At 51.3% G+C, this 23347-nt stretch overlaps 1 protein-coding gene across 1 annotated transcript in view; it reads left to right on the plus strand.

The window, feature by feature from the left end:
- The window catches only part of LOC307070649 (sorbin and SH3 domain-containing protein 1-like), a 40143-nt gene extending 20531 nt beyond the window's left edge, over nucleotides 1–19612 (plus strand). Inside the window, 14 exon segments of the mRNA XM_079729216.1 lie at nucleotides 2125–2174; nucleotides 4409–4584; nucleotides 9685–9755; nucleotides 10235–10405; nucleotides 11350–11396; nucleotides 11904–12018; nucleotides 12882–13007; nucleotides 14103–14297; nucleotides 15491–15606; nucleotides 15608–16010; nucleotides 16572–16667; nucleotides 17554–17738; nucleotides 18806–18912; nucleotides 19389–19612. Of these exon segments, the coding sequence (XP_079585342.1) occupies nucleotides 2125–2174; nucleotides 4409–4584; nucleotides 9685–9755; nucleotides 10235–10405; nucleotides 11350–11396; nucleotides 11904–12018; nucleotides 12882–13007; nucleotides 14103–14297; nucleotides 15491–15606; nucleotides 15608–16010; nucleotides 16572–16667; nucleotides 17554–17738; nucleotides 18806–18912; nucleotides 19389–19456 (1926 nt within the window). The 3' untranslated portion in view covers nucleotides 19457–19612.
- The last annotated feature ends 3735 nt before the right edge of the window (nucleotides 19613–23347 follow it).

Below are 23347 nucleotides of genomic sequence, written 5' to 3' on the forward strand. Positions count from 1 at the left end.
GGGGGAGCTGTTTGTTTTCAGGATAACACACATCAACACAAACAAGGTGCTGGAAAGAATGGGATTCATGTTACCGCCATGTAGTCACGGCGACTATTTTGAAACAGAGGGGAAGGGGTTGGGGGGGTGTACAGGGGGGGGGGGGGGGGGAACAGCCACACAGCTAGCGAAGGGCTCAGTGGCACATGTGGACACCTGTCTCTCGGGGCCGTGGTGCTCGACTGACTCACCACCAGCGGAAGTCTTTCATACGTTCCCCGGTCCCCTGATATCGATCCGTCGGATCGGGGCCCCGCTGTGCACGCGTCACAGTGGCCCACTGAGGCGCTGGCCCCCCCCGGTGAAACCAGGCTGTTCTAATGTTTAAGTGCCGGGGGTGGAAGCCGGGGTGTGGACCTGGCTTTGATCGGCGACAGGTCTAGCGTGGGGATAGGCGGTTGTTGTGCAGAGTCCGCGGTGCAGACCGACGCTGCTGAGACATCTGCGCAGCATCTCGCCAGGGAAGATCACATTAAGATTCCGTTCTCCCTGTTCCGATCGGCCTTTCCACGCCTGTTTCCTGTTTTCGTTTCCATTGATGCAGCGTGCGTGTGTGCGCGTCAGTGTGTGTGTGTGTGTGTGTGTGTGTGTGTGTGTGTGTGTGTGTGTGTGTGTGAGAGTTAGCCACAGGTGTCAGGGGACACCGGGGGGAGACAGGCGACTGGGCCCGGAGCACAGCCGTGCACAGGGGGGCGGGGGGGTATGTGAAGGATGAGTAAGACGTATCGCTGAGAGGACGAGTCACAGATGACACAGCGGCGCTGGCCTGTTCTCCATGGGGCTGAGGGGCCATGGAACATTTGACGGTATAAATAGATCGGAAGACTATGGACCTGCCAGGAGAGAAATTCTGCCCTCGGATAAGCAAAAGTTATTACTGATACTTCTGCCCCCGGCAACTGACTGGAAAAGGAAGGGTGTGGGGAAAAAAAGAACGATTGGTTGGAGCCTTGTCTGGTCATCTGTTTGGTGTTTGTGGGTCTGAGGGTGGGGGTGGGCGGTCGCGCCAACAGGAGTTTGAGTCGGGGATGTGGCCCTTGGGGCAGGGCCCCGGCTGACTGGGGCTGGGGTTGTGCAATCGTATTTGCAAACAACACTTGCGCTTTTTTATTCATAGCCCAGTGTCAGGTCTGTTATTTTTACCTTCTGTGACGTCCACGCGGAGCAAAAGCAACAGAAACAGTGGGCTAAAATTAGCCCTAAACCATTGAAAATGCATGCCGGTGCTACTCGCATGCAAGTGACTATCCCCGGGCTTTAGGGTTAGCCAGCGCCTGAAAATAACAGCCACGGCCCCCCTCCCAGTCCCTTAAAGATTAATTCACTCACCCTTTGTATTATTTGTTTTTCTGTTTCCTTCTGTGTCATTTGAGTTAAGTGAATGTCTTTTTCTTTAGTTGTTCTTCTTTGTTTAAAACAGCTTCAACTTTTTTCTCCAGATAAAACCCTCCAATGCTTATTATATGTCTGTATTTGAGTTACAAACACTCACAAATCTGAAGTGCGTGTGTGTGTGCGCGTTTGTTTTGTGTGTGTGTGTGAGTGCGCCGGTGTGCCTGTGTGTCTGTGTGCGTGCGTGCGTGTGCATGAGTAATTTGGCCTGCTTGCACCACCAGCTGGTTAATTGTCCCTTGGTCCGGTCTAGTGATAATGAGAGTGACTCAATACCAGACAAAAGAGATGGCTTCAGCGCGAAACGGCCTCCCATTGGCTGAGCCTGGGACAGCCCCCTCCCCACATGAGATCCCCCCTGACCGACGCACGCCCACCCTCCCTCCCTTTCTCCCCCTCCCTCCCTTTCTCCCCCTCCCGCCCCCTCCCAACCCTGTTCAGTGCCGCTTGTTTCTTCTCCCAAGTTGCATGCACGCCAAAACACATGCTTACACGCTGGTGCCAAGGCTGCTGGTGAAAAGCTTCAACAAGTCTGGGTGTGCTGGACACCGAGAGCCACACAGCAGAGCCCGAGAGAGAGAGAGAGAGCGAGAGAGAGGGGATCTGGCCATAGCGAATGGTCCTTCTTGTGTTCTAGCTGGAGGAGACCTTCCTGTGGATCTATCAATGACTTCTTTGTTTGGTGTGTTGCAGAGCGGCCCCTCGTTCAGCCCCCTGGAATCAGCCTCCGACTTGCAGCAGTAGTAAGTTCAAGCCTCTTCTACCCTTTTCTTTTCTGCGCTTATTGAAAGCGCTTGTTTACCCCTCTCTGTGTGTGTGTGTGTGTGTGTGTGTGTGGATGGTATTTCGAGGGCTGGGTTGTGTGGTGGATCGGTGGGAGAGTTTCTCCACCCTGTGTGTAACCCGCCCTGCCGACGGGAGGGGGATGAGACGTGTTCCTGAGGAGCTCCTGATAATGAGCGGAGATGGAACCAGAACAGCGTGCCTTCTCCCCCTCTCTCTCCCCCTCTCTGTCTCTGTCTCCCTGTCTCTGCTCTTTTGCGACTTTATTGTTTTGGGGGGTCAGAGCATGGGGGGGTTGGGGTCGGCAGTAGCCGGGAAGGGGGACAGCGTGTGCTGGCTTATTTAAAGCCAGCCAACCTGGGAGGGAAGGCTGGATGTGAGCGAGGATCCAGGGAACTCGGGTCCCCCCAGCTGCCGCCTGACTTTAAAACCGTTATCCTCTCTCCGCGGGCGGGATGGGGAAGTCAACGTGGAGGGCAGCTGCGTAATAAAGAGAGGATGTTGCGTAGACACGTAAATAAAGACTTTGAGACCCCTGATCTCTCGGTGTGTGTGTGTGTGTGTGTGTGTGTCAGGAGCAGTTTCTGTCGGGTGGTCTATTTTGGCCTATGTAGTAAAACGCAAGTTATTCCGCTTTGAGTCATGTTGACTTGACTCACATGCATCAGTCAAAGGGAGGGGATTTCTCCCTCCCTTTAGGCGAGAGACTTTCCATCTGCTGTAGTGATTATTTATATTAGTGCACCAGTGTTTGTGGAGGGGTTTTGGAATGCCAGGATGTTAATCATAAACGTGTAACGTATAGTTGGATATTGATGAATAAAGTTTGCTTGGCTTTTTATTCGCTGGTTCAGTTTTGAGAGTTTCAGAGCCATCATTTTAGTTACCCCAACTGTTACCTCCAAGGCAGAAAAGCTGAAGTAATTCTCTGGCTTCTTCCAAAGGCACATATGTTTTGGGCGGGAATGTTTTTCATTGGTCTGTCTTTGATAGTTGAGACTTTTATAAGTATATTCTTTCAGAGGGAGAATATTTATCGTCAAACAACCTCTCCTACAGAGAAACATTCTTCTGTTAGTGTCACAGTCAGAGATAATAGATGTATCTCTTAATTAGATACATTTTGAATGGTGGTCAGCAGTAAACATTGGTTTGTAATTGTCATCTTCTAAATCGAAGTCAATACTTTTACTGTGTCTATGAGAATGCAAGAATTAATCCTAGCCAGCTAGCGTTTAAGTGAACAATAATGTCCATCATTGTGATTCCGTCAATAGGACGTACCAACGCCTTTCCATCCACCCCAAGAACGGCTGATTCACTTGCACAGTTATAGTTGTGTCTCTGTTGTAGGTATATCCTATTTTTGTGAAGCTACAAGGTCCATACGATACGGCTGGCTCTTCCAAGTAAAACCCGACCATGATGAATCTTGAATGGCGCCGTTTAGCTCCACGCAGATGTCCCTTAGCACGGTTTTGTCTCACACTCGCACTCAAGTAAAAACCTGCAAGTTATGCAATTTTAACGAGTCCCCCTGCTGCAAAAACATATAGTATATTCCCGGAGAGCGATGAAAGGGCTTGTTGTTCCAGCAGGAAGTCTGAAAAAAAGGGCCATGCATATTTCCTCTCTCCATAGGTTTGCCAGTTAGATTTAAAAACAGAAGTAAGACTCTGGGGTTTGGTTTTAAAATAAATGCACGGTGACGCTAGGATCCCCAGCGGTTTAATGAGCTCGCTCACATCGGCCCTAATGGAAGACAGAACGCCAGGCACTTGCCGGGGGGGGGCCGCCTCTGGCTGAACCTGGGCCCCGTAAAGGTGGGGGGGGGGGGGGGGGGGGGGAGGCTGTCGTAACGTTTACAGTAGCTCATATTTATAGAAAACCCCTCGTGGCTGACCTATCCAGAAGGAAGGCCGAACGACGAACAGAATGCGTGCGTAAAAGAAGCCGACACGCGCTCCGTAAGAAAACAAGACCGTCACTCCGTCGGCCGTCGGGCCGGCCGCTCCGACGCTCGCCGTGCACACGGGGTGCAAAGTGCGACGCCGGGGGCGCCACAAAGTCAACAAGCGCCGCCTCAGCCCCTCAGAGGGAAGCCGGGGACCCCCGCCTCCGACCACTGTGTTGGAACAACGACCACGTGAGCCCCCGGGAACACTAACGTCGCCCCCTTTCTCTCTCTCCCCAGCGCCTCCTGTAAGTCGGGGCGCAGCGAGGTGGAGCAGGACAGGGCGTCGCCCAGCAGCGAGGGGGGCGGGGACAACGACCGCCATGTTTACAAGAGCGTCCTGGAGGGCGGCGACATCCCGCTGCAAGGCCTTCGCGCCCTCAACAAGCGGCACCCCAGCTCCTCCTCCTCCAAAGGTAGAAGCCCCCCCCCCCATGGCCGCTCACACACCGCGGCGTGTGAGCGCTGGGGTCCCCACTGCTCACGCACACACATGTTGACGTTGTGGTTGTTTTATTGTGTTGCCTGTGTGTGTGTGCGTGCGTGTGTGCGTGTGTGTCTGCGACAAGAAAGGATATACTCCCGAGACGTGAAACGAGTGGCAGTGAGGGGGAGATTGTGTGTGTGTGTGTGTGTGTGTGTGTGTGTGTGTGTGTGTGCGTGTGGAGGCGTACATGTGTGTCTCTTTAACGCGCTGTTATAGAACGCCACACTTTTGTTGTTGTGTTGCTCCGGGTCATCACAGCCAATCACCCCCCCCCCCCCCCCGCGACCCCCTCCCATACTTTATTATTTGTGTCGTTTCCTTTGACGCCATGGATATTGTCCTCCCCCTGTACACGAGCCGTTTGCTTTGGAAAACCATCGCGGCGCAGAGCGAGGCTGTCTTTGATGAAGCAATGGAAGCTGTAACCTTGAGGGATACCCCCCCCCCCCAAACACACACACACACACACACACACACACACACACACACACACACACACACACCCCAGCAACACTTGGTCGGCTGGCGGGCAGGCGGTTGTTGGGCAGGCTCAGACCAGAGCTCCAGAGCTTTCCAGTGGACAGGGGCAACGGGCAGGGGGGGGGGGGGGGGAGTTGAGAGGAGGAAAGGAAGTGATAAACGGGGGCTGTGCTTTTCACAGCCTGCTCGGAGAAGGGTGATATAAACAGGAGGGGGGGGGGGAGAGGGCTGGCGGGCAGGAGGAAGTCAGCTGTCAGAGCGTGGAATGCCTTCTGCACACGGGACCCCGCAGAGGAGGGCGGGGGGGGAACGAGACCAGCGAGATGGACCTGACAATGGACCTGGTGGGGAGGGGGTTATGGTTTTACATGGGGAGACACACACACACACACTCTTGATCACTTTGATGGCACGTAGGAGAAGGGTGAGGAGAGGTTATCTTTAAAGGTCATCCTGGAGGCTGGTGTTTTGAATCTCTTGAGTCGTTACCGAGAGCCAAACGGAGTCAGAGAAATGCTGGAATATTTGAGTCAGGACAACCGGCCAGATCCTCCACAATGGAAAGGCAGTACGGTAACATTTTAGTCCCAGCGGCTAAGGTGACGAGTGTGGGTAATAAACAATTCCTGGAAACAAGTAAAAGATCATGTGTTTCAGACCTTTGCCTACAGTATATCATCGGACAATAAGGACTTTGTATTCTGAGGAACGAAGCCGCCCTGGGGACAATTTATCGGCTAATCCGGTGACACTAAACACAAATATATTCCTATCCAGCGAATCCGAACAAGTTGCAGCCCAGATAGAATGTCCCGATTCTCCGGCCATTCACCTCTCCACCACGCTGATGTATTATTTCCTGCTTCTTCTTCTGGTGTCCCCTTCCCACGAGCTGTAGCTTCTGTAGGCTGACGAAACGCTGCTGTAAAACTACCCGTCACCTCAGAATACATTATTATTTACAGCCGAGGCAGGGGTAGATTAAAAGCAGTCCACGAAGGACATGAATCACAGCCCGGGCTCATCCAAGTACAGCAGAGGAGGGAATAAACGCTGCAGTGTCAAGGATGTGGACACATCCGCCGCTGAGATTACACAGAGGAGAAAAACGATCAGAATAGATCCCAGCAGACAGCCCCCGCAGGAGTTGTAGTATTCGGTTTGTGCGTATATGGAAGACAATGCCCTGTTCTTGCAATTTGTGTACGTTTTTTATGTTTTGACCAAACATTTCATGAAACATTGCTCATTCAACTCTTTATCCTTTCAGTTTTGCCTTTTTTTTTTCCCGCTCACACACATACTGATTTCCCATTCAACTTTAAACAATGTTGCTTTTTTTTCGCATGGCCGACAGGAACCGCTCTTGACCTTTTCCATTTTTTTTCAAAGCATTTCTGTACACTTCATGCCAAGTAATACCGCCATGCTGTTGCTTACAAGCCATTTGATATTTGATGTTCGGCCACATCAAGTGTGCTTCTTATCAACCTCTGATGGAAGTGGGTCGATACTTTGAAAACACGGTCGACACTGTGTTAAAGTGTGGATGTGTGTGGACCCGTGACCATTGTAATCTAATATGTTGTTTATTCTGTTGTCCTGCATGCTTGCCAGTGGATTATAAAGGTGGGAATGGCTATATAATTTCACCCTGCTCCTCTTTAAATAGTCAAACGGTTCTTGCCAGTAACGCAATAGGTAACCACTGTAAGAGTAAGACGCCCCTCTCAGCTGCCAAAGCCCGCATACCCCAGATCCTCCCCTCCAAGTTTAAACCCAAACTGCTGCCCCCCAGTGGTGACTCTGAGCAGGGCAGGACCGAGCCCGCCCGACACCCCAAGGCCCACAGCTGCGAGGACATATACAGCGGGTCGGACGGGGAGCGACGGGAAGGGGCCGATGGCGCCCGCACCCCCTCCCCGGGGCTGCGGCGCAGCGCCTCGGCGTTCTCCAGCCTCTACCGGAGCATGCACCACATCGAGCGGCCGGCCTCGCCGGGCCGCGGCCCCCAGGGCGGCGTCCGCGGCCTGGCCTGCCTGTTCGAGAGGCCGCGGGCGGACGGGGCCGCGCGGCCGGGGGCCGGGGACGTCCCCCGGGACGCCGTGTCGTCGCGGGTCAGCGCGTTCGAGGACATCATCCAGCGCTCCAGCCCGGCGCCGGCCCGCTCCTCGTCCCTGCCCACGCTGACCTCCGATCCCCACGGCCCCGCCCACGGCCGGGAGCGCCTCTGCATGGCGGCCGCCGTGTCCGCCGAGTCCCTGCTGGTGTCGGCCCCCGCCCGGGGGGGGCCCTGCTCCGGGGACGAGGCGGAGGAGGAGGAGGCGGCCCCGGCGGCGGTCGATGGAGCCTCCCCCCCCCCGGGTGGGGGCCCTAAGGAGGGGCTGGCGGCCCCCACCCGGGAGAACGGCTGCCCCCCACGGCCCTCGGTGTCGCCGTGTGGCCCCGACTGGGAGGTGGAGGAGTGCTTCGCTCGGAAGCCCCCCGGGGACCAGCGGCCGGAGCGCGGCCCGGTCGCCCTGTCGCCCCCACACAACCACGCCCACGGCCACGGCCACGGCCACGCCCACGCCCACAACCAGAACCATGACCATGACCATGCCCACGGCCACGCCCACAACCAGAACCATGGCCACGCCCACAACCAGAACCATGACCACGCCCACGGCCAGGACCACGGCCACGCCCAGAACCACGCCCACACGCACAACCAGAACCACGCCCACGCCCACGGCCAGGACCACGGCCACGCCCAGGACCACGCCCACCTCCACAGCCACCAACACCTCCTGCACCACCTCCACCCGCACCACTACCTCAAGCCCAGCGCGTGTAAGGGCTCCTGCCCCGCCTCCTACACGCGCTTCACCACCATCCTGCGGCACGAGCGGCAGCAGCAGGCCGGCGGCCGGCAGGACCCGCCCCGCCCCGCCCCGGAGAAGAGGACCTCGCTGCCCGGCTGCCTCATGGGCCCCACGCCCTTCCGGCTGCGCCGCACCGCCCAGCCCCACGGGGCCCGCAGGACTCTGGGGGCCACCCGGGTGATGCCCCAGGAGCCCAAGCCGCTCATCCCCGCCAGGCTGTCCTCCCTGGAGGTCCTGGAGAGGCTGGGGGAGCCGCTGTCCAACGGGCAGGGCGTGGACGCCAACGGGAACCCGCTGCCCCCCGCCGGCCGCGCCCCACAGAGGTGGCTATCTCCATCACCCCCCCCCCCCCGACCCCCACCTGTCACCGCCTCCGCCTCCACTCCTTCACCACGTCAGCCATCTCCACGGTCTCCTCTCTGTCTTCACCGCCCTGCCTCCCCCCCCCCCCTCTCTCTCTCTCTCCACAAAGCGACGTCCACACACACACACACACACACCCCCCCCCCCATTCGTAGTGTGTGTGTGACGGCTCGGCCCGCGTCACTGTGGTGGTTGTGTTCAGTGTCTCTCCTCATCTCATACGGTGAATGAACCTCGGGGGCGAGCCCTCCTTCCACCCATCAACCAATCCTGAGCCCTTTCAGTTGTTGTGGGAGGGGGACACAGGCGGCTTGTTTTCGGGGGTGACCTCTGTGTGCACGTCTTCCAGCGCCATCGCATTTGAGCCGTATGCAAGGGTGTTCAGATCTGACTAAGCGCGACGCCACTGCCTGCTGTAAACGTTTAGAGCTAAGAGAAGCACTGCTCAACGCTGTGACAAGTTCCTTTTACCACACGTTGACGTGATTACTCACCCTGAGGCTTAATTCACAACCATGACAAATGGAAGATCAGCCTACAGTCCAAAGCTATGAACGCAGCAGTGTTGCGCAATGTTTATGTAGGTCAATACAGAACGCCGTGCATACGCGCTCTCAAAGTGATGCGTTCCCAATGTTGATGTTCTTTTTTTTTTGGTTTGTTTGATTTGTTGTGTTGATGTGTTATTTCTTTGTTTTTTTTATCAAAGGTGAGATGATATCTGCATCCACCATGTTCCTTTATGGCTATAGTGGTGAATGGTTTGTCTTCTGATTTGGCTCATATAGATAACAGCTTGTGTATAGGCTGTCTTGCCTGACACACCCAATGAAAAACAAGGTTAGAGAGAAATACTGCAGAAACTAGTTCATATAAAATCTAAAACGAATTTCACGAAAAACACTGATGGAAGCTGGTTGGTCAGAATATAAATTTTAGCAGTGAACCATGAAGTCTCTGTCAGAGGCCCATAAAGGTTTCATTTATTTTTTGTATTCATTCCTTTCTCCATGAACCCAACATCGGTTGATCCTGTAATTCTTTTCATGTGCATGCTGGAATACATTTATCTTTTGACTTGATTTGGTTGGTGTGCTGTTTTTTACTTTCATGTTTGTCCTGCATACAAGTTTGGCATTCATTATTTAGAGCATGGTTGGGATTAGCGACTGTTCAGGACTGTGTAGAGTTGTACACGGCGATGTTGTCATTTCACAATGGAGAGACGCCTAGGCAGAGTCATGTTAAAGCGATGTGATGTCTCCACTCGGGGGCTGCCCTGTGTGTCTTCCTGAGCCTGATGGTGTGTTTTCTCGCTTCAGACTCCGACTCCTCCCCAGCCCATGGCGAGAGCCAGGATGAAGTGTTGAGGAGGCGTCATGGCGACAAAGAGGTAACTGCACCTTGCTGATCTCCGTGGCAACAACCTGCCAGAGACACGTTCAGGACTGTGGGAGAAACGGGAAGCTTCAAGAGACAGAGTTGATCACATTTAACAAGGACGATGACCCTTTAACAAGGCATTATGTGGAGTTGAGTTAACTTTGCATCGGGTCACTTCTGTGCAACATCGAAACGAAGAGTTCATTGAGTTGGAAGCAGCAGGAGTGAGTTAAAGTCAAACCCAGACACATGTAGGGCTGGGAGACACGTGAGGTTACGAGACAGAACTGAAGAAAGTGTGAAACCAGTCCAGGAATGATTGATTATGCATGGTCCAGAGTCAGACTGCTCCCTATTAAATATGAATAAGCGTGAGCGGTAAACCGAAGTCAAGAGTGAGTTCAAATTAAGTGAAACATTATGTTGGAGGCGCCAGGGGAAGAAAGACGACAACAACAACACATTCTCAGTCGAGTTTTACTCCGACAGAAAATACTGGAGCAGCAGCGGCGGCTGAAGCGCGAGCAGGAGGAGGCCGACACGGCAGCCCGGCGCCACACGGGCATCGTGCCCACGCGCCACCAGTTCATCACCAACGAGCGCTTCGGAGACCTGCTCAACGTCACGGACAACGCCGAGAAGAGGAAGTCGGGCGTGGAGGTACGGCGGCGGAACAACGCGACGCATTCTTCTGTTGCTTCGAACGGGGAGAATAGATGACAGATGTGTGTGTTTGTGTGTGTGTGCGTGTGTGTGTGTGTGTGTGTGTGTGTGTGTGTGTGTGTGTGTGTGTGTGTGTGTGTGTGTGTGTTGTGTGTGTGTGCGTGTGTGTGTCTTTGTGTGTGTGTGTGTGTGTGTCTGTGTGTGTGTCTGTGTGGACTTGGACGTTGGTTTTGTCAGTGGGGTATCTGAACACAGATGGCTTTCTCCTCTGTGTTAGGCAAGAACAATAAGTGTTGCCAGGTTACAAGGTTCAGTTTCCATTTCAGTTCCCTGTGTGTTTTGGGTGATTTCCCATAGTTTAGGAGGCTATTCAGCCCTTATGTGAAAAGGTAGAGAATATGAAAGGTACGGGATTATAGAGAAAGGATAGATGTTGTTTTTTTGCTAGACTATACAAAGGCTGCCGTGGATGTTTCCTGTGGGTAGTCTGAGAAAAAGCCTGACAGCCTTGGTGAAGCATGATCTGGTGTGCGCTGAAACACATGGCACATGCACCCCATTCCTGCCATTGCTGGAATAGTCCAGGTATAAGCAGAGGCCCGTAAAAGTGACAGAGAGATGACCTCATCATAAATTATACTATACATACAGGGTTTATTGCGTTTTCATTTTTGCCATACCTCCATAAAATATAAAGGTTTATTCATAAGCTGAGATCATCAAAATATGTCGTTTTTTACGAGGGGAGAGAATTTCCGTGCGGAAATGTTTATTCATGTTTACTCCCCGCCTCATCCGGAGAGAATGTGGGCGTATGCTCAATGCATTAGGTTTAGTGCATTCTCTTCTTTATGCAGGTTAGCTGGTTGAAGGGGGCTTCAATCACCAGTCCTTCCCCCCCCCCTCTCTCTTATAACGTGTGCTGCTTGTGTGTTTTGCAGAGGACCCCGGCCCTGGCTCGCTTCGACTTCAGAGCGGAGACTCTAAAGTAGGTGAAAGAGATCAGGGCATGCCTCAGATGTTTGCCACGGCGTGCGTGTAAAATATTTAAAGCCCCAGAGAAATACCAGCTTTCCCGTGCTGAGCCAGGGGGTCCGTAACTTTCATCTGACCCATGCCAGCGATAGGACGCTATGCCGGCTGGGAGGGCCCCTTGATCGATAGCTCTTTATTTATAAGTTGGGGTATTTGTTTTTCACCTTCTGAGAACCCAGTAGCTGATGGATTGGTTGGGCTGGTCTGCATTAACTGTCACGCGATGGTAAAAGCCGTGCTTAAAATGCCCCTTTTTTTGAAGAAACATTTCCATTTTCTCATTGTAATGTAAATGGACTTCGGCTGTAGTGTAGCATTGTAACGTCCCAAAAAATGTACCAGGAACATATGTCAACGTTTATTATTCAAACAGTGTTATTGAACACTGCTTGTAGCGCTGTATCTGATGACATCACCTCAACCCCTGGATGATAAAGGCTTGCTGTTGTTACCCCTGTAGGGAGCTGCCCTTCCAGAAAGGAGACATCGTCTACATCATCCGACAGGTGGACCAGAACTGGTTCGAGGGGGAACACCACGGCCGGGTGGGAATCTTCCCCCGGAGCTACGTGGAGGTAGGAGACGCTCAAATACGCATGACGTTATTAGAGGAGAAATGTGTTCAATTCAGAGGGAATCCCAGAGAAGTTTGACCTGACAGGCTGACTATGCATTAGGCACCAGTCCTGTGATCGTCAATGTTGTGTTCAGATAATGAGAGCTGTTGATCGGGATGAAATGTGATTCAGTGCAGCTTCATCTGTTTCTGTTGTATTACACCACAGCCCGCCTAAGCCATAAAAAATAGATTTAACCATAAGAATTTTCATAACATTTAAAAAACTTTAATATTTGAGCATCAATAAAATGGTTTGATGTAGTTTTAAAGTAATTTAAAAAGTATCTGAGATTAAAGGGAAATTCCTGCCCTCTCCCTCCCTCCCCTTCCCTCTCCCTCTCCCTCCCCCTCTCTCTCTCTCCCTCCCTCTCCCTCTCCCTTTCCCTCCACTCTCTCTCTCTCTCTCTCTCTCCCTCCCTCTCCCTCTCCCTTTCCCTCCGCTCTCTCTCTCTCCCTCCCCTCTCTCTCTCTCTCTCTCTCTCTCTCCCTCTCCCTCCCCCTCTCCCTCCCCTTCTCCCTCCCTCCCCCTCCCTCCCCTCCCTCTCTCTCTCTCTCTCTCTCCCTCCACTGTCTCTCTCCCTCCCCCTCTCTCTCTCTCTCCCCCTCCCTCCCCCTCTCCCTCCCCTTCTCTCTCTCTCTCTCTCTCTCCCTCCCCTGTCTCTCTCCCTCCCCCTCTCTCCCCCTCTCTCTCCCTCCCTCTCTCCCTCCCTCTCTCTCTCCCTCCCCCTCTCTCTCTCCCTCCCCTGTCTCTCTCCCTCCCTCTCTCCCCCTCTCTCTCCCTCCCCCTATCCCTCCCTCCCCCTCTGTGGCTCCCTGCAGCTCCTCCCCCCCACGGAGAAGGCCCAGCCCAAGAAGAGCGCCCCTGTGCAGGTTCTGGAGTACGGGGAGGCCATGGCCCGCTTCAACTTCAACGGCGACACGGTGGTGGAGATGTCCTTCAGAAAGGTGCACCTCACGCAACATTCAAACCGTATCGTTACCGGGGACAAATGTGACTATGACAAATGTATCAAATACGAACCAATCTAGCTTTTCATTGCGTCGATGACTTTAGTTCCGCTTCATTTCAAACCTTTCCGTTCCTTTTCTTTTAAATCATTCATTATAACCCACCACCGATGGTTCAATAAACCCAGGGATTTATTTCTCTCCAAACGAATAGTCTGCAGAGAACCTTGAACAAATTCAATTCTGAACCAAAGTAACGTCTGCAGGGAAACAGTCACAGAGGGCCGGTATAATCGAGGAGCTTAGACACAGGGTTAGGGTCCCTCACCACCAGTGTTTGTTATAACACCGTTTAAAAGAACGCCGTTAGGTAATTTTTTCAGTAACGGAGTAATCTAACTAATTACTTTTTCCGTCGTTACAACGCCGTTACCGTTACTGTACGATAAATGCGGTGCTTTACTATGAATTGATTGAATAAATAATCTGAACGCACCCCTGGCTCCAAACACAAACTGCTAGTGAGGAGAGCGGGTGGGTTAACAACGAGATAAGCGATTATGATTGGCTAAGGCAGAGTCATGTTTCATGGCAGCCAATCGGAGCCAGTGTTTTTACATACAAGCCAGGTCACGCGTGCACCACACACACACACACGCACACGCACACACCAAACGGATTCGATGAAGCAGCAGAAATGGCGAGTCCGGAGCAATCCGATGAAAAGTGGGCATTTTCTGTAGTATTCGGCAGATGTTCCACAGCCTTTGCAACCAAGCAAATTAAATTTCAGTTGTATATCGGGGCCTTGAATGGGCAGTTCAACCATTTAACACATTAAGGCCAAGTGAAAACTGCTCAGTAAAATCCAAATTCTATGACATATAGCACCATTCTTTTTTTACAGTAACGCAAATAGTTACTTTTCCCTGGTAACTAGTTACTTTTATTGTAGGGTAATTCAGTTACTAACTCAGTTACTTTTTGGAACAAGTAGTGAGTAACTATAACTAATTACTTTTTCAAAGTAACGTTCCCAACACTGCTCACCATGCCGTTATCTAACGGGGTCCCCGCGTTCCACACCCCCAGGGAGAAAGGATCACGCTGATCCGCCGAGTGGACGAGAACTGGTACGAGGGCAAGATCGCCGGCACCAACCGGCAGGGCATCTTCCCCGTCACGTACATCGAGGTGACCAAGCGTCCCCGCGTAAAGAACGGCGTGGAGTACCCTGACCCCCCCGTCAGCCATTCACCGCAGCGCAGCAACAACGCCTCTCCTCTGGTAGGGAGGGAACACGCACACACACACACACACACACACACACACACACTACATACTGTCGTACATGCTGGATCCACCTTGCCCTTCCTCCCTTTGATAATATTCCTTTCACATTTTGTTCAAAATTTCCAAGTGTTAAAGCCGCGGTTAAAATGTTTTTTTTAAAGAAATATTTTGGTTTTCTCCATGATCATTTTCATGGAAATGGTCTGGTTGTAATGTATCAATGTAGCGTCCCAAAAATGTGTGAGGCACCACAGAGTTTAATTTGACTTCAAGTCTTTTTGTTGTCACCCCAAAAGCCCTAGCTTTTGGGTTTTTCTTGGTCTTGTACTTTCTGTTCTTTGCCCAATCATCTCATCGTCCCTTTATTATTTCCTCTTCTTCCTCCTCCTCCTCCTCTTCCTCCTCCTCTTCCTCCTCCTCCTCCTCCTTCTCCTTCCCCCCTCCTCCTCCTCCTCTTCCTCCTCCTCCTCCTCCTCCTCTCCCTCCTCCTCCTCCTCCTCCTCCCCCCCCTCCTCTCCCTCCTCCTCCTCCTCCTCTCCCCCCCCTCCCACTCCTCCTCCTCCTCCTCCTCCTCCTCCTCCCCCTCCTCCCCCCCCTCCTCCTCCCCCTCCTCCTCCTCCTCCCCTCCTCCTCCTCCTCCCCCTCCTCCTCCTCCTCCTCCTCCCCCTCCTCCTTCTCCTCTCCCTCCTCCTCCTCCTCCTCTCCCTCCTCCCCCCCCTCCTCCTCCCCCCCCTCCTCCTCCTCCTCCTCCTCCTCCTCCTCCCCTCCTCCTCCTCTCCCTCCTCCTCCTCCTCCTCTCCCTCCTCCCCCTCCTCCCCCCCTCCTCCTCCTCCTCCTCCTCCTCTCCCTCCTCCTCCCTCCTCCTCCTCCTCCTCCTCCTCCTCCCCCCCCTCCTCTCCCTCCTCCTCCCTCCTCCTCCTCCTCCTCTCCCTCCTCCTCCCTCCTCCTCCTCCTCCTCCTCCTCCTCCCCCCCCTCCTCTCCCTCCTCCTCCCTCCTCCTCCTCCTCCTCCTCCTCCTCCCCCCCTCCTCTCCCTCCTCCTCCCTCCTCCTCCTCCTCCTCCTCCTCCCCCCCCTCCTCTCCCTCCTCCCCCTCCTCCTCCTCCTCTCCCTCCTCCTCCCTCCTCCTCCTCCCCCTCCCCCTCCTCCTCCCCCTCCTCCTCCTCCTCCTCCTCCTCCTCCTCTAAAGCTGATCCCTAACCGGCTCACCACCTCCCCCCTGCCCCTCCCCCGCTCCTCCCGGCGCTCCGTGTCTCCCGAGGTCCACGCCGTCTCCTCCGAGTGGATCTCCCTCACCGTGGGGGGGGGGGGGCGGGGGGAGGGGCAGCCCGCCCGCGGCCCCCACCCCCCCCCTGCCCCCGCTGCCCTCCGTCTCGTACCGCTGGGGCGAGTACCTGCCCCCCTCCCTGTCGGCCAGCCCCCTGCCCCCCGCCCCCTACCCGTACTGCGGCTCCCCCGCCGTCTCGCCCTCCGTCTCCCCCCTGCCCCCGCCCTACCCGCCGCGGCCCAGCTCGGCCACGCCCTTCCTCACCTTCACCCCGCCCCAGGGGGAGGACTTCCTGCTGTTCCCGCCCTCCTCCCCCCGCGGGATGAGCCCCTCCCGCCCCGCGGCCGGGGCGGGGGGCTGGCCGCGGGGCGGGAGGGAGGGGGAGGAGAGGGACAGAAGAGAGGGAGACAGGGCCCGCAGCTGGGCGGACGCCCCCGCAGAGGTACCTCCCGCATGGCGTGCGGTGATGCGTCGGGGCGACGGCGGGCGTTTGGTTTTTTGCGTCACGTTTGGGGGTGCCCTCGGGTGCAGTTGTGTGAAGCAATCCCCCCCCCCCCCCTAACAAAAGGTTTAGGGGTGGACCTGACTCAGGGCACAGAGTTCACTGTCCCCCCCGTTGAGGGGGGTTATGTTAGGAGCATGGCGTTGTGTGTGCACCACTAACTTGTCGGAAGACATGCGACCCGGTTTGCTGTGAGCACCGGGCGGTCTGGACGATGTTTGCCACGTTTTGTTTGCACTCGGGTGATTTTTGTTTGTGTAAAGTCCTTGCACGTTTTTGGCGTTTCCAGGCGCTCACGTCTCAAGGTGTGCAAACGGGTTTGAACGCATGACAGACGTGTGAATTTTACGACAAATATGTCAAATCTTTGCATCCTCTCCAACAACAGATGTGGTGCCGGCCTGCAATGTGTGGACGTTTGTTATCTTCAGTTTGAGTTGAGTACATTTCTAACAGAAGGAGTTGTTGGTGACCTGTGTGTCTCTCCCTCTCCCCCTCCAGCCCTTGAAGAGTGAGATTGACTATCAGGGGAGGGCATCCAGGAGCCCAGTCATGTTGTTTGACTTCCAGGATAACAACAACGCTAACTCGTTCGCGGTAAGATGCTAACCCCTGATTGCGCTGGGCAATAATTCAATATTGTCGTCTTTGAATTGTAACGTAGCTTCATGAAAGAAGAAGATGGAGCTTTTGTGATGCCCAGTTTTACAGTCTAAGTGAATGACGATGAGAAGAATGCTTTTCAATTGATCAAATATGAGGAATGTAACTTCAGTGGGAAAGAAAGCAAGCCTTATTCCGACAGCATACTTTACATTTTCAGTTAAAATTAATAACGGTATTATGTTAAATACCCCATAATGATCCTGATACCCCTGGCGTAATGGAGCCCTGCGGGCGATTGGGAGAACCCGGCCTGATATATGGAATCGGTTGTCATGGAGATAAACACCTGGACAATAAACACATCATGACATTACTTAACTCCGTAACCTCATCCACCCTGACCGATCCATGTAACAAATAACCTCATCCTACTCAGTCTCTTCCGTCCGTCTCCTTTATCTGAAATGATAAGACCCGTTAATCTCCTTGATTTCGTAACCTTGACCTTCGTGTCTTATTGCTGCAAGCTGCATGCCGGGGTTTCCTCATCTGCCGACTAACGCTTCGTGTTCTCTGTACATCCTCTCGGCTCCCTCTGGTGTTCTGGCTCCTCCCCTGGCCTCCTCCGCCCAACCTCCGTCCGCGCCGCTCCGCCTCTAACGGACCACTCCCTTTCTCTGCCTCACCACTTAACTCCTGGATCGACTTCCTGTGCCTCCCGCCTCGTCTAACTCTTCACCCCCCCCTCCACCACGATCTCCCTGAACCCCCACCTCTGTCTCATGTGGCCCCACGTGGGCGACCTGCTGTCTCACGTTTCTAAACCTCCCACCTTCCACCCCCAACACCACCATCCTCCACCGCCTCCTGCCACCAGGAGGCGGTGTGTAACGAGATCATGAATATAGCCGAGACCTCGGTCAGGTACTGCAGCAACCTGTCCCACCCCCATGACTCTGTCGGCAGGCTGCCCCCCCACCCCAGTAAACAGACTCTGATCATTTCGCAGCAACCCCACTCCCACAGCAGCAGTCCGGAGCCGGGCCGCCTGAGCTGCGGAATGTGAGTCCTGAGCTGTCACACCAGACCCGGACACACGCACACGCACGCACACACCACACACACACACACGCACCGCACATGCATACACATACATAGACACGCATGCTACACACATGCGCACACAAACACACACACACGCAGGCACCGCACATGCACACACATACATAGGCGCGCATGCTCACTCACACACGCAGACACACACGCGCGAGCAGACGCACACAGACGCACCTCACATTCACACACATACATAGGCAAACAGGCACAAACACAGATGCGCACACGAACACACACACACACACATACATGCAGACGCACGCACCGCACATGCATACACATACATAGACACGCATGCTCACTTACACGCACGCAGACGCACACACACGCAGACGCACACAGATGCACAGCACATGCATACATATACATAGAAACGCATGCTACACACATGCGCACATGAACACACACACACAGACGCACACACCGCACATGCATAGACATACATAGGCAAGCATGCTCACTCACACACACGCAGACTTACACGCGCATACACACGCACCAGACGCATATGCACACACATGCACACTCATGCCCACACACACACACACAGAACATATCACTAATAGACACAGAGAACGGTCTGGAACACATGCATAGGTGGACCAGAACTTCCTTGATGCAGACTGCCGATGCTAAATGAAATCCAGTCACTCGTTGTCGTTTTCCTGACATATTAACCCATTGCGTTACGCAAAAATGTAAAAGCAGTTCTCAAGAAATTTGGAAAACGATTGAATTATGATGCAATATATTATGTCACTTTCTGGATAATTGGGCAGGCGTGGGCTGACGCAGCTCTCTGTTCTAGTGAAGTGTTACGACACGCCATCGCTAAACGATCCGCCGATGGGGACATAAAGCAGCACATTGTTGTTGTGTACGACCCTCCCTTTAGTTTTTGTTTTCCTCTGTCCCTAATGTCAAACACACTCCTACATGTCACAGAGGGAATGTTCCACGTCTTGACACTGACCCCCCTCCCCAACCCATTTCCTGCTCCATCCTGCTTGCAGTTTCCAGGCGTTGTACACCTACGCTCCCCAGAACGAGGATGAGCTGGAGCTGAAGGAGGGAGACCTGGTCAGCGTCATGGAGAAGTGTGACGACGGCTGGTTTGTCGGTACGTGCTCGCAGGGCTTTCCCGTACGTTGTCGCTACACGCCGAAGGCAGAGGCTTGCTCCCAGGAGTGTAAAGTATGGATGAAAAATAAGTCAAAGAATTGCTGCTTCAATATGGTGGCTGTTGACATAATACAAATTGTTAGCCTCATAGCATAATTGCCGTAGTCGTATTTTAAGGTTCATCTTGTGTTTAGGGTGAAAAATAAGTCAAATAGTTGACTTAAGGCAGATAGTGATTATGGAATGTAAAAAGCACTCTGATTGGCTTAAGATATAGCCAATGAGGCACAGTGAATCAGCAGTGTTAGAAGGGTCCTGTTTGGTTAGATATCACAATTTGGCCAAAATATGACTTTGACAATTATGCTTCAAAGCTGTTTTTAGTTTTTTTTTAGTTTTAGTTTTTTTTTTTAGGATTTAGTTATTACAATCTCTATCTAATATTTGACTTATTCTTTTCTATCCTCTCCACAGGTACGTCCAAGAGGACAAAACAGTTTGGAACCTTCCCGGGGAATTACGTGAAGGAGGTCAAATTGTAAACTGCAGAAAGTTATTTTGTAATCAGGCTGTAACACTATGGTCGCCTTGTCAAACGTAGGAAGTCAGTACTATCTCGCATGACTGTTGGTTTAGAATAGTCACTCAGCCAGGGGTGAATCCATAGGCCTTGGGAAGTGTTCAGTTTGGTCTGAGGAATGTTCTAGAGAATCTAAATGCACGAGGATGGGGGGGGGGGGGGGGGATGAGAGACAGAGACTGCGGTGGTTGGCTCACTGCCCAAACCTCAAGTGTGTGTGTGTGTGGTGTGTACGCCTTCAGGGTGATGCACGCGCCGCTTGACAGTGTTGTTTGACAAAGTCGCTATCGATTTGCAGTACAAATGGTCTAGGCCATGTTTTTCAGAGTAATATATGACCTCCTGGCGTTTGCGTCGCACCTCAGTGAAAGAACGGTGACGAGGCGGTGAATGGATGTAGGAGCGTGGCTTGTCTCCTGAGGCTCAGGGGATTGTTGAAAAAAAGTGTTTGTGTGATGAAGGAATGGAGCCGTCTGTCCTAAGCTACCTTTGAGGGACAGAGGTGGTGGCGAATAAGTAGCAGTGTGTGGCACAAGTACTATATCTGGTTATTTAAATGACAGTTGATCCTGTAGGAATGCTTTTCAATGAAAACCCGATAGCTGTCTGCGTTTTTAGACAGACACCATACATACGTACACTAAACATCTATAAATTATGACGAGGCACATACTTGGACAGAGTCCAACATACCAGAAGTTTTTTTTCAACTTTGAGCTAACGTAACGACTTCCAAAGTATTTTTAAACCAGCGTTCTCGTGGAAAAATATGGAATAGAGTGAAAGAGATGAACCTCAAGTCATCTTTTTTTTATTATCAATATAACTCGTTTTGGCTTATTTAGAAAAACGATCGTCCAAATGCTTCCATTACCATTTCAGTATTGCCTTGGATCTTAAGTTGTTTTTTTCTCAGTATCTGTGTGGCTATGTGCAACACACAACATGGTGAAACATTAAACTATCTTCAAAAGGAAGTTTTAAGGTAGGAAGGATTGACACGCCTGTTGTCTATATTAGTGAAACACCTCGTTTCAGCTGTCTGCCGCCTATTTTTCCTTCCTCTCCTTCCTACAAATAGAGGTCACGTGGGGTTATCCTGCAAGGTAGCGAGTGGAAGAGAGGCTAGCCTGGCTCTGGTGCAATCACAGGACAGGCGTGGTCAAATCTCACTTCCTGTTTGGTCATTTGGAGCAAACCCACCCACACATTCTCCGCCCGCACAACGAAATACCAGAATAATCTCATGAGTCGTGTTATGACTCTAACACAGTTAACCCCAATCAGCTCATAGCTGAATATAGAGGGACTTTAACAACTTAAGCTTCATACTAATTATTTAAATCTGTATTGGATTGTCCTTACTGCCGAACCGTCCCTGTTACACCTTCAGGGCATGGAAACCTGCACTGAGATGTTCAGAGTCTGTCCATTCATGGTTAGAAAGTGTTTGTGAGCAATGTGAACCTCTGGGCTCTTTAACAAAGGCACTGTGAGGTGGTGGGGTCGTCTCCCATGAGCTAGGGCTGAACAGACATCTTCAGTTTAAAGTTACACAATCAGGTGGTCAGTGCCAACTGACTGAGCTGTCGATTATGTGTTTCTGATGCGCCTGTTAGGGCTTAAGACGTAGTTGTGTTGTAAAAAGCACTTGTTTGTAGACACAATGTTGTGTCTAGGTGGATAGGAGTGTGTTCCCCTCCTACAATCGCCTAATTTCTGTAATGTGGGCAACACAGACTGCCCCGCGTTGATTGAGATATATACTGTGGCTACTTGTGAAAGATACTTCACATAGTATTTCATAGCTGTCTTGTCACATTAAAACACAATCGTAGAATACTTTTACTCAACTGCCAGTGTGTAACATTTTCAAACAAATCAGCTGCTCTGTTGAACTGTGTTGAGAAGGACAGTTAATAATTATTGTTATTAACTCAACATCCAACCCCCCAACATTTGTATGGGAGTTTTGGTAGGGAGCATGTATTTTATATCATTTACATTTGTCTGGTATAATTTACATTTGTCTGATCCTAGAATGACTCAAAAGACAATTACGTCTTTGCTGCATATCAAACCATCAGATATATATATTTTTCCTTTTACTGGGCATAAAACAGCGTTATCAGGTCCCATAACAGGTACCACACGTCCAAATAGATCCTCTTACAACAATAATACCGACTACTGTGCATATTATTTCATTATTTTCAATCGCAATCCTTGTAATCAATCGTATCAAAGTCATGCACTGTGACGTGTTCTCTGCAGTAGACAGATGCCCTCGTTTTCTGGCTGGGTTTAACTTGTTAAGTGTACAAACATGTCTTGCCAGTGCCACTATGATAGAAAGGGTTCTCTGACTGGTTTAGCATACTTTGGACTTGGACAGAAACTCTGACAGTGTCTCTATGGGTCTGTGTTTTGTACTTCCTTTCTATGTTGAACCTAAGACTAGATGCATTTTATCCCAAGAAAAGATACAAGTCTGTTTTTGAAAGACTAGTGCTAACATGGACGCATTATTCAAGCCTTTGTATAAAAAGAAATACATACAAACAGCCAGACTACAGCATGTCTTCAATCAATATAATTTTGATTTAATAGAGAAATTAAGATTTGCAATTAAGAAACAAAAATGGAAAATGTTGTTTAACACACAGTAGATGTGTGTGAATCATATGCTTTTATTTATTGTATTTGAATATGTACGCCACAGTTGTGCAGTGATGATAAACATAGACCTCTTAGGAATATGCTTCGACGCTGTGCGTGGCGACTATTTTAACGACTTTAAATTAAACGCAATTAGGGCGTTAAGGCAGAGGCGATGGCAATCCCTCCAGTCTTCAAGTTTTTTGTTACCGTAGAGATCAGTGCTGACTTTAATCGCCATCGTCACTCATCAAGAGAAATGTCTTCCTACTCCGATAAACACATCCATTTAAAGGCCAACCCCTGTGGCATCACTGTGAGCAGAAGGTAGCGTGTTACTCCACTGAGGCAGATGTTCGCTTTATTTGGGTTGTTTTACAGTTTGTTTCCATGGCAGATTAGGACATTTTTCATTCCTGCATGATTGCAGGTTTAATGACGTGATGGTGTTCTAACAATGTGCTAAGAGTGTGGGACTCCTGTGTGTTTAGGCCTTCCCCCATCATGCCAATGCCTGTTCCTGATCGCTTTTTGTCTATTTCCTAACCAAGCGCTATTTAAAAGGAAGCAGGCTTGCTCTATCTCACAGCACACGGTGGAGTATGACTTAAATATACCGCAGCAGGCAACTTGTTTTGTCATAGCATATCGAGTCTCTCTCCAGACTATTCAATCTGAAAGGGTGTCATATTGTAGGATGTATGAATGTATGAATATATGAATGTCTGGCAGTGTACACACACACACACAATATGTAAAAAATATATATATCAGATCTTTCACTTTGAATGAACATTCAAAATATTGAGTGGCATGGCAAAATAAAGATTGTAAATATGTAAAAAAAAAAGATGTGATGTGAAGAGAGGGGAAATTCAGTTTGAGGTCACTGTTGGTTGTACAAGTTTTTTTTTTACCTTAAGGATGATGGTTAAAGCACAGTGAAGCATTGTTGAGCACAGAAGTATGATGCAAATGAACACTGCGTTGCCATTTGTGAAGACTGCATTGCCTTATGTTAACAAAGTTGTGCCTAAGTTTCATTCAGTTCAACGTTTTTCGACCATGATTGAAATGTATCCACGACTTATGATGATGCTAACATTGTTTTGTTCCATTATCCTAGTTTATGTGATAGGGAGACATTACTAAAAAAATAAAACAACATGTCATTATACTGTGCAAGCAAATAAAG

The sequence above is a fragment of the Pollachius pollachius genome (genome assembly GCF_949987615.1).
Source record: "Pollachius pollachius genome assembly, chromosome: 2".
NCBI classification, from domain to species: domain Eukaryota; kingdom Metazoa; phylum Chordata; class Actinopteri; order Gadiformes; family Gadidae; genus Pollachius; species Pollachius pollachius.